An 11,450-nucleotide genomic window follows, 5' to 3' on the forward strand; every position below is an offset into this window, starting at 1 on the left:
TAATATGTATATGTACATATGTTTTATATGTATATACATATATAACATGTTCATATTTTTCAATTTTACCAATTTCTGTGATTAAACCATAAAGTATCTAACTACTCATATGTTCTATGACTACTTTGCTCATGTGTTTGTATTTTACGTATTTATCGGAAACTTAAATATGTAAATACTTGTTTAATTGTGTACATAAAAATATAAATTTGCATAAGTATTCACAATCTACGAATAAATATTAAAAAACTTGCATACGAAATTAAAACATGTACATCTGTTAGAGGGCAGCACAAGATAATCAGTTACAGATCAAAAATGAACAAAATGAGCGCTGCGAGCAAACCGGTCGACGTGTTCTTGATACGAAGGTTTTCATGAAGTACAAATTTTATACTTAATGTTTGTTATAATAAAAATTACTCGAATAATATACAAGTTGTACTTAATACAAAATGAAAGCTTACCTCCTTTTTCTGTTTATATCTTGAATACATAGTAAAATTCAAATTGTAACTGCTGTATCCAACCTCTAACAATATAACCGACAGGGTGAAGACTCGAGATTTTAACTCTCAAAAGAAAGTCACTTGTCGCTTCATAGTAATTATGCACTCACTTTTTCGACACTATCACCCCGTAAATTTTTCTTTTTGAAACAAAGATAATAATTTCACAAACACTTTCTCAACGACATATTCAGGAACGAAATTGTCAATCACGAAACAACCGCATGGCATGGCGACCGCGGTTACAACTCGACATATATGTACAGTATTTTAAACGATACGTCACATCCTTAATCCTTGATACTATTGGTTACTTTCAAAAGAATCAACCAATCAGTTTTGGAAGTTTCTTATTACGCGGGAAAGTAAAGTAAATTCCGTTAGAAGTGTTGAAAATATATTTAAGAAGTCAAGCATATGCTTTTTTCTTGACAAGTTTAGATACATATCAACCTAAAGACAAATATAACACTTTTCTTAGAAGAATTAAATATAAAAGTCAAATAAAAAATTATTATCGTATAAATTACATAAAACAATAATGAACACATATACTTCGATTATATGCAGCCGCCATTGCTCCACTATTTAGATCGGATTCAAACGTCTATTGCTTTAACTGTATTGTATGTATATTATTTATAACATACTTGCGAAAAGAAAATTAGTTTCACTACTTATATGCACATATGTATATAGTACTATTTATAGTATATATTGTATAGCTAGCTGTATTAATCTATAATATATTAATAATCATATTAATATTAATACATATAGAATAAAATTGTTTATGTCAAACTAAAAAAACAATATTAATACAATATAAAAGTTGGACAAACGAAAAAGCATATATATTCTATATATTTGTTTAATGAAAGTAAAAATGGATTTTAATATATAAAAATATACATATCTTGATATATGCACATATGCATATGTACATATATAAAATATGTTAATTCATATATTTCTATACGTAAATAAATGTCAATGCAAATTTTAAAAAAATGCTGTTTTTAAATATTATTGTTTATACTTACTTACATAAGTACATACATGTGTAAGTATGTATATACATATTTACTACACAAGTATATGTAATTGACATTTTTATTAGTAGTTATTAGTATTTACAAAAATAGCATAGCATATGCAATGACATTTTTATTAGCAGTTATTAGTATATGCAAAGATAACATTTAAATAAATTTTACTTCGCTAATTATGAACAGTAACAACATACAGTATTTTTAAGAAGCACTAAAACGAAATTAATTTATGTAAGTAAATCAATTATTATATTTATTGTTAGATGTAATAAGTCAAAAAAATTAATTGGAAAATTTGGAGTGAATAGGAGGGGCATTCATAGTAACGCGTAACTTTAAAAGATGGCAGCACCTGAAATACGCGTACCTCGGCTTGATATGTAGATTATAGAATTTGAAAGCTTTCATGTAAACTTTTTATAATTTATGAAAAATTAACAAATGAAATGAAAATTAAAACGTCCTTATTATTTGAAATACAGGGTGATCTAGGATTAACAGATGTTTATTAAACCTATAACCAAATGATGAATTATTTAAATAATTCGATAGGTGGTGCAGTGACTGGTGATTCTGGTTTACAATTGAACAATGTAGAAATATTATATACTAAAGTGCAAAGAGTTTATATGAAGCCACAAAATAAAGAAGAACGTCAACGTGAACTGAGGGTTAATGTGGAATGCCATGCGGGTATTAGTCCTGTATGTCGCAAGGTAGCATACATTTTAATGTTTGCATTAGCCTATAATTTGTTGATATACTAAAGGATAGTTGGAGATATATTTTTATTATTTAATAATATATTGTGTATTTATATTACAGAGTTTATGTGTTTTGTTAGCAGATGACGATGATCCTTGTTTCCTTTATTCCTTATTCATCACAGAAGACGATTTCAAAATTTTGAAATCTCAACAAGGATTATTAGTAGATTTTGATAATTTTGCGACTCAACTAATATATTTATTAGAGCAATGTCAAATACCTGCTACAAATCTATCAAAATCACCACCAAAGTTTTTGTTGTTATTAGCAGAAGAAGGTGGAGAATGGATGTTAAAATTGGTTGAAACAAATAATTTTAAACATTTATGTCATTTGAGCCTAAATATATCACCTGCAAGTGATTCAGATTTGAAAACGCACATGGCCATGAAAATTAAACAGTTGAAAGAAAATATTTTACAACAAAATAGAGATGCACTTGCACTTGAAACAAGATTGAATGACTTATTAAATAAAGTAGAAACAAAAACTAGGGAATTGGACCAATTGGAACAAAAGTATGTAACAGAAAAAAGTCAAATGCAAATACTTTCATCGGAACAAATAGGCCTTGAAAAAGATAAGTATGTAGCAACATTCATATAATTATGTGTGGTCATATATATGAAATATTTATTAAGGATTTCTAAACTTCGATAGGTTTGCCAAAGCACAGTTAGAGTGGCAGTGTCAAGGTGAAAAACAAAAAATAGAAATAGAACGTAGGCATACAGAAATAATAAAACAGCTTCATACTGAACTGGCAGAATTACGTACACAAAATTCAACGTACAAAGATAAGTTATCTCTTCTTGAAGCAACTAATGTGGAACAACTTAAACAGCTGCAAAATCTTGAAAAAGACCTTAATATTACTCAGAGAGATTTGAATCTACTGAAAAAACAAAATTCTAAATTAGATACAGATTATCATGACAGAGATAAAACAGTAAATAGTTTGAGAACAAAAGTTGCTGTACTTGAACAAGAATTAAAAGATAAAGGTATACTTATTACCAAACATACCGAAATGTTAAAAACTGCCAAAGAACAGAAACAGCACCTTGAAGATCTTCTAACTGAAAAAGAAGGTCAGTTACAACGCAAACAAAATTCTTTACGAAATTTAAGTGATGACTTGGTTAAGGCTAATGAAATATTAACAAAATTACAAAACGAACTTGCTTCCACAAAATCTAAATTAAAATTAAGAACCAGTATAGCACTTGAACAAGAAAGGTTATTAGATACTAAACAAAAAGAAGTTGGTCAATTAGAAAACAAAATGGAAAATTTAGTGAAAGAAACAAAAGATGCAAAAACAGAGATTGAAAATTTGAAAGAACAGCTCAAAACTCAACAGAATCAGTTAGAGGAGAAAGAAAAGATAATAAAGAATAATGATAATGGTAATTGAGTATTTTTAATACATTTTATTATAAAATTTTTGATTAATGATGTATACACAGAGTAATAATTTTAAATTATTAAATATTATTAGTTATATTATTTTTGTTTCTGTAATATTTAATATTTTTATATCTAATATTATTCAGAAAAATAACATTTAGTATTCTATTTTAGTATCTTAAAAGAGATTGCATTATATATTTAATATTATTATTTTATATTCTTGCAGTAATAAGTTGGTTAAATCGACGATTAGCAGATAGCCAATCTCCACTACAAAATGCTACTGTAACAGCACCAATTACAGTACCATCTTCGACTCATTTAACATTACCTCGAACGAATAAATTAGTTAGTAATAAATATGAAACACGTACATCTGCACCCAATATAGTACAATCGAATGCATTATCTGGATTACCACTGAGAAATCCCATTGTACAAAATCCAAATATTAATCAAACCACACGTATGACAGCACGATCAATGGGTGTTGGTATTACTGATAATACAATGGGCATATCAACGTTTAATAAAAGTGGTCAAATTTCGAGTACTAGTACACCTATGGAACGTATCAATTCTTTGAACAAGTTATCTGGAAATATCGCAGGTTCGTCTTTGGTACCAGTCGCTGTAGAAAATAATAATTCATCTGTACCACCAAATGGTACAAAGATAAAAAGTACAAGTGTCACACTACAGAGTGGATTAAGAAGGGCAGGTTTATCTGATAAGCCAATTTTACCATCTGCATATTTTCCTAAAACATTACATTGATTAAATATACAACAAAGACTATCAGTAGTAATTATACATCAAAGTTGTGATGCCATATAAAAACATATCAGAATATAATATTATGTATAGTATAAATGGTTATTATTTCAAGTTTAATGTTGGAAAACAGTACAAAATAGTTATGCAAAGCAAATGATGTTAAAACATTTTGAATTTTATATCTAAAGATATTGTTTTTATAAATTTATATGCATGTATTATGAGGAAATGATAGACATACTCATTTCTTATTATTTTTCCTATCTACGCGATTTAATTCGGTGTTTATTGCTAAAAGATAATAATGTAATAAAAATCATAAGAATCTATATTTTTGCAAGTACGTACTTTGCTTCTATATTCGCTAAAAAAAAAAAAGTAAATGTTGGGAAGCATAATCATCTCAGATATGATAACAAATAATATAGAATATTAATTACTAATCATCACATGCACATAATATTTTTTAATAACACTGTGTCAATTCATCACTGTTTTTATATAGCTACTTTATCGTGGATTTCAAATTTTAAATCAACAAAATGCTATATAAGGATTCAATTAACATTTTGTCTCAAAATTAAATACTGCTTGTTATTATAGTCCATAAAATCATAATCTTATTCTTTAAATAGGTACCTGGGAAAGCTTTTATCGTACAGATTAAAGTGTGTATATATCGTAGTTGTTACAAATTTTTTAAGCTATGTTAATCTCTAGTAAACTGAATAAATGTATTGAATAATTGGAATGTCTTATGATAAAATTAGATTAGCAGGATTTGTTATAAATTTACATTTAGTAAAATTCATGTAATATTGTCTTAAAATAAATGTATATTTTTTATAACTTTGTAATAATAAAAGCGATTTGTACGTATTTTGTATCAGGTATTTTCAGAAATAATCGTATTTATCAGATGTAACATAATATTTTTTCAGTATTTTTAAAATAGATAACGAAAATAAGATGTTGATATAAATAAAATGAACTAGAAGCTTCAACAAATTGTACAATTTTTATAAATACTGGGCGTCCTAAAATATTGGCAACAAACTTTAGGAGCATGTAGTTACTCATGAGAACAAACAGGAAGGTCTTAATAAACAGGAGTCAAAAAACCATTAGTTTCGGAATTACAAGATGTTTTTATCAGTAAGACATTATTACCTTTATGGCATACATATGTTCAATATGTTCTCCGTTAGTTTTAATACACACTTCGACATATTTCCTCATAGAAGCGCGCACATGTTGAAAGATCCCCGGCATTTCTCTTATATATCTCTTGGCAGCAGTTTTCGATTCGTTGTATTATCTCATTTACGAAGCAACTGGTTTACTATGCACTATTTTTTGTACGCTAAACATCTCGTAATTCCAAAATTATTGGTTTTTCGACCCATGCTCATTAAGACATTTTTGCTTATTTTGATGATTATTACGTGCTTCTAAAGTTTGTTCCAAACATTTTAAAACTCCCTGTATAACAGAAACTGTAAATATATCAAGAATATGTAAGAATAACAAATTAAAGTAATTGTAACATTTTATTATTCAAGAATCTCTTAATATTTGTTTTTCTACAATTTTTTATATGGTTATTTATACAAATTTTGCTTATATATTTTCTTTCAGACATGAAATATTTCTAGTCTACAAGGTATTTGATACATATATTTCAATTTTTTCAATAATACAATAATGAAATTTCACTAAATTTCATATGCTGGTTATATGTATATATATATATATACAAAAAATATAATTGCATGTTTTTATGTATCAAATTCTTATTAATGTTTAAAAACATTACGACGACTAAGTTTTATCAGTACACATGTAAAATATGTATTTGCTGGGTATAAGCCATACTGAAAGAGATTCGTTACATCATATGGATGGATACATATAATAACAGTATTAAATACAATAAATATAAAATAACTTAATAAATGATTGATATATTTTATTACCTTTTGTACATAAAATTTTAATAAAATATATATTACATAAATACATGTACATATTTCTTACATACATTCTAAAATGTATCTCAAAAAATTAATAGAACTTGCAACACACTTTTAACATATTGCAGGTATGGAAATGAGAATTTTAAATATTAAATGTACAGAGTTTTCTTTATTAGTTATTACAAATGAAATTATATAAAGCAGAAATAACAATTATTTACAAGTATAATGCCAATATACACCATTCTTGATTTAAGTGTACACGCGCTATTAGTATTTCTTTAACTAGTGAAAATACCAAAAAATATTTTATATGAAAGCTGTTGAATTACATACTCGAAAGTTAATGAAATATATAGACCTGTTTTCAAGTGAAATTATACACTTTTATTACTACTGTCACCATCTTCTTTAATATTTCAAAATGAATTCAACGAGTATAACGTGTATATTTGAAGAATAATTTGTTGAATATCTAACACTTAAACTGGACTTGTTATATACTTATAAAATATTGAATTATTGAACTTCATAAAAGTAAATTTTAATGAAAATATATTCTATCAATAATTAATTTACAAGGAAGAAAATATTATAAACACTTTGTACATAAAAAATAAAAATACGTGATTTATTAAAAATTCTATTTATTAGTTTATATCAACTGAAAATGTTGGTGCATCACTCAGTGACAATTCTGTACATCCCACATCTAAGAGCGGGAGATCCATTCGTTTGCGTCTCCGTTCACACTTTGGACATGGTTTATAAGCATTTAAACATTCTGTGTGAAATACTGCATTACAGGCTCCACACTAAAATTACATAATATCTAATAACTTATTAAACTAGATTTTATTTAAGCTAGATTAAACTATTTTTATACAATTATAAAAAAAACATTTACTCACTCTGTATGTAGATTCCATGTCAAAAGGATAAATAACTTTTGGATTATTGCAAATTTCACATATAAAACCTTTCTGACTACAAAGCCAACAATTTATAACATGATTTCTTGCAAATTCTACTACTTTCTGCAGTTGTTGTGCAAGAATTCCATTGGATATATCATAAAGGTCAGAAACAGAATATTGATGAACATGTTCATACAAGTAATCTCTAGGTGCAACTTTTTTCTGTAAGGACTCGATTATAGGTTCACGACATGTAAATAAATAAGCTCTTAATAAATTTAATTGAATTCTTAATGATTGTAATTGTGCCATACTATCTACAGCCATATAAATTCGTGGATTTAAGACTTTAAGATCTAGTAGCGTAGGACAATCTTGTAAATATGCTGCAGCCTTATTGCAAACAGGGTAACATTTTAAATCCCAATTATGAATTACTCGTGATGGAATTAGATATTCATTTTGTGACATACAGTTTAAACAATAATAGTTACCAGAGAAAGAGCAAACATGTGCTTTTGAAAAGGTCATACCAATTGCATGGCCACATTCAAAACAACTATAATCTTGTACATCCAAACCTTCCTCTTTGGGAAGTTTACCCAGTTGTTCGTCAAAATTTATTGCAGCTTTATTTTCTGATTGAATTTTGATTCCATCATTAGATTGTTGCTTTTTTGGATATTTTTTTAAAAATTCTTGAAGATCTATGACTGATGCATTTCCAACAGTATGATAGCTTTGAATAATTGCATCATACGTAGGTCCATCACCAGGAGTACGAGCTGCATTTGTTCCAGAGTCATGAGATACTGCAGATGAAGTTAACGAAGATTCACAATCTTCAAATGACGTAGACCAACCTAATCTTCCAATTAATGAATTCCCTACTGTAGTTGAAACAATATTTTGCAACGTTTCATGATTCTCTACAATATGTCCAACCCCCAAATCTTCAATATTGTTGCATATATTAATTTCTGTATTATATTTTGGACTGCCATTATTTGAAATTTCCTTTTCTATTTCTTCTCCTGTTTGTAAATCCTGTTCTTCTTCTTCCTCCTTCAAAGACGGAGTTCCTCTTGAATTATTGGTTAAATGATCTATACCAATGTTATTTGATTTCTTATTAGCTAGTATAATTTTTAAAGCTTCATCTTCTGTGATACAACCTGCATTATTAAGAGCAGACTGTGATGAATTAAATGAACCTAAACTACCAATAGAGCTAGCAGTTTCAACTTCATCAAAATTGTCACCATCTGTTAATTCTGTAGTTATTGTTTTTGCAATATCTACTGCACTAAATATTGGACAAGATTTCATCGGTGGTGACCATATGCCTGCTAAAAGAAGAGGAGTATTTGACCAAAAATTTAATAAGCTACTATTACAAGCTAGTTTAAAGCATATGTTGTCTAAACTTTCAATTAGTCTCTGTGCAACTTCAACAAGGTCTGTATCTCTAATGAATGCAGATCGATTGTAGTATGGCTTTAAAGCTGAATTATCTCTTTTAATGGAACAAAAATAGCTAGCTAAAAGGCCTTCGTTTAGAGCTAATCGTATCCAAGCTCTGCAATATCCAACTTCTGTCGTAAGCTGACTTAATGTTTGTATTTGATCTATAATTTGTCGATGTGAAAATACCAACAGCGGACCCCAAAAACTTGGCTGTGGCACTGCATTGAAATCTGGGCCGCTTAAAACTTCTGTTACTCGATTTAAAAGACTGTCTTTTAATCCATGTAGGAAGATAGCTTCCAAAACGGAGCACAGGGTCATACTTTCGTCGCAATTGCCAACTGCATCGTTTTCCTCCACTCCTGGTGCACTTTGCATTTCCATCACGCTGATATTTAACTGTTTTTGCAACGATTCTCTGATTAATACAATTCTCTTGTTCATCATTGGATTGACTGTTTTCAAAAACGAATTCATCTTTTCGAATTTGACGTTTCACAAGAGTAGTAGTTGCGCTATTATAGTTTGCTCTTTCAAGCATCTTTGTGATTATAATAGAAAAAGTTACCTAAATTTTAGAAGGTAACTCGATGAAATCACTAACTGTGGTAATGAGACGTAGTAGATATTATGTAAATTACATTGGCAGAACTCGTACATTACGCTGATACTAACAAAGAAACAAGGAAGTACGGTCAGAAAAAATACAAATCACAACGTGATAAGAAAAGCACGCGAACTTCGAACCAGTAATAACGCATGACAACGTAATCTCTTGATGAATGTGTGAGAAATAGGTTACATCACACAATAACAAACTATTTAACCGTGTTTACTTTATATTTAACTTAAAAATTTACAAGCATTATCTTAAGATACGAACAACTAAATCAATTTTTAACATAATGATGATTCGTTACTTTCTGACACTTGAAACATTCCTTGGGTATTCTTATACACAGATTATGAATCAGCAGCATTTCCGTCAGCTTCGTAGTTTTCTTTGATAGTAATACGTATCAAAGCGATAGATTGCGCTGATATACATCAATGTGTGCTGTATCAGCTAGTGGTGACATTTGACATTGATATATATATTCGAAAATGTTTTTAATACAAGCTAGTAATATTAATTAAGTATCAATAAATGTGCTTTAATATGTTAATAGTAAATATTTAACAAATGGTATTGTAGTTATTTGTTTCATTAATTCATTGATCGGTAGATGTAGTAGATGACAATTCGTTTCATTTACTATGGTAATACGTTTTACTTATTTCAATAAAAAGGAATGATTATTACAGTTTATAGTTAAAATTTTCGTTTTGTTTATAGATCAGTATTTATAATACTAAAATCTTTGAAGCAAAATTATAGCTTTATATTCTTTAAATGATGTTCTTAATTTCAATAATTTGCCATCAAAATTTAAATTGCAATAGAAATTGGAAAATAGATATAATAAATAAGAAATGTAAGAAATAATATTATGGCATAGTAAGTAATAGTAAATGGCATATAATTTGACTATACATATTTCCTTACCGCGAGTAATGTTTTTTTCCTATGCATATTTCTTTTCATATATTATGGAAATCTATTGAATTTTATGTTTGTACACAATTAGGTTCATTGTGCAAGAACGTTACCAAGATTTTATCACTGGAATCAGTTTCTGAAATATCGGACAAGCATTAAACAGTCTTAGAAAAAAATTAATTTATCAAATATATGGGAGTTGCTTTAGATTCTATAATCAAGTTTCCATTGCTACACCGTTCCTCTATATTTAGATATGCATTTAGCTTAGAGTATCTCAAATGTTGGAACAGGTATATGTACGTACATACATACTTGTGTGAACGACCGAATACCGAATACGCATGATAGGACAATGAGTGTTCTGAAGTGTTCTTAGTTTGACGGCGGTAGAGTTCTGGTATGGTAAAGAAGAGAGACAGAGGAAAAAAGTAAGCAAGTTGAACACGAGGACAGCGAAGCAAATACTAGAATCAGGGCCGTAGCATTCTATTGATTATTATTGCATATGGCCTTATTATTGCATATTTCCAAACTTTTATTCTGAACCTTATTAAGGAAATGAACGTTGTGAATGTATATGAAGTGCATTGCTTTCGAAATATCAATTGCATTATCAAATGCATTAATACATTTTCCCTATAACATTTTGAGGAAACGTCAAGAAATGTTAAGAAATCTGATAATGTAGGATGTAGAGTATGATAAAAATGTATATATTACATTGTAAATTTAAACAATTTTCTTTCTGCAAATAAAAGAATAGTGCCCCGATGTCGGCATTTCCCTTCTACACATTAGAAACAAGAAACAATACATTTTCTCACGAGTTACTGGTGTATAGGTGAGGTGCCTTTATGGTATTTTATTAAGTTACAAAGCTGGCAGAATATAATTTTGGAGCGAAAAATGATTTGCATGGGAGCATATTTATATTTTTGACTTTTCATGAAATATAATGTAATTGAATATATGTAAGAAATTCAAGTGTTTTATTTATTCTTGAAAAATAATATTTCGTGTTAATAATA

At 28.2% G+C, this 11,450-nt stretch overlaps 3 protein-coding genes across 5 annotated transcripts in view; 1 reads left to right on the forward strand and 2 right to left on the reverse strand.

Annotated features, from left to right (window-relative positions):
- Positions 1–752, reverse strand: part of Ipk1 (Inositol phosphate kinase 1) — a 78,534-nt gene extending 77,782 nt beyond the window's left edge. Inside the window, exon 1 of the mRNA XM_033342707.2 lies at positions 468–752. Within this exon, the coding sequence (XP_033198598.1) occupies positions 468–497 (30 nt within the window). The 5' untranslated portion in view covers positions 498–752. The remainder of the gene's footprint in view (positions 1–467) is intronic.
- A 1,164-nt stretch (positions 753–1,916) lies between these two features.
- On the forward strand, positions 1,917–6,491 carry Sas-6 (Spindle assembly abnormal 6). Of its 2 annotated transcripts, none has more exons than XM_033342691.2 (4): positions 1,917–2,277; positions 2,387–2,913; positions 2,990–3,738; positions 3,969–6,489. In XM_033342691.2, the coding sequence occupies exons 1-4, from the start codon at positions 2,086–2,088 to the stop codon at positions 4,517–4,519; spliced, it is 2,019 nt and encodes a 672-aa protein (XP_033198582.1). In that variant the 5' UTR covers positions 1,917–2,085; the 3' UTR covers positions 4,520–6,489. The 2 variants fall into 2 exon arrangements, with proteins under 2 accessions (XP_033198582.1, XP_076475760.1); XM_076619645.1 differs by having other exon boundaries at positions 2,171–2,277; positions 2,409–2,913; positions 3,969–6,491.
- Positions 6,492–7,105: 614 nt separating this feature from the next.
- Positions 7,106–9,947, reverse strand: Plekhm1 (Pleckstrin homology and RUN domain containing M1). Of its 2 annotated transcripts, none has more exons than XM_076619644.1 (2): positions 7,407–9,947; positions 7,106–7,327 (listed from the first exon to the last, which is right to left on the reverse strand). In XM_076619644.1, the coding sequence occupies exons 1-2, from the start codon at positions 9,354–9,356 to the stop codon at positions 7,271–7,273; spliced, it is 2,007 nt and encodes a 668-aa protein (XP_076475759.1). In that variant the 5' UTR covers positions 9,357–9,947; the 3' UTR covers positions 7,106–7,270. The 2 variants fall into 2 exon arrangements, with proteins under 2 accessions (XP_076475759.1, XP_033198581.1); XM_033342690.2 differs by having other exon boundaries at positions 7,106–7,310; positions 7,407–9,943.
- Positions 9,948–11,450: the final 1,503 nt, after the last annotated feature.

Source organism: Bombus vancouverensis, chromosome 6, assembly GCF_051014615.1.
Source record: "Bombus vancouverensis nearcticus chromosome 6, iyBomVanc1_principal, whole genome shotgun sequence".
Taxonomy (NCBI): domain Eukaryota; kingdom Metazoa; phylum Arthropoda; class Insecta; order Hymenoptera; family Apidae; genus Bombus; species Bombus vancouverensis.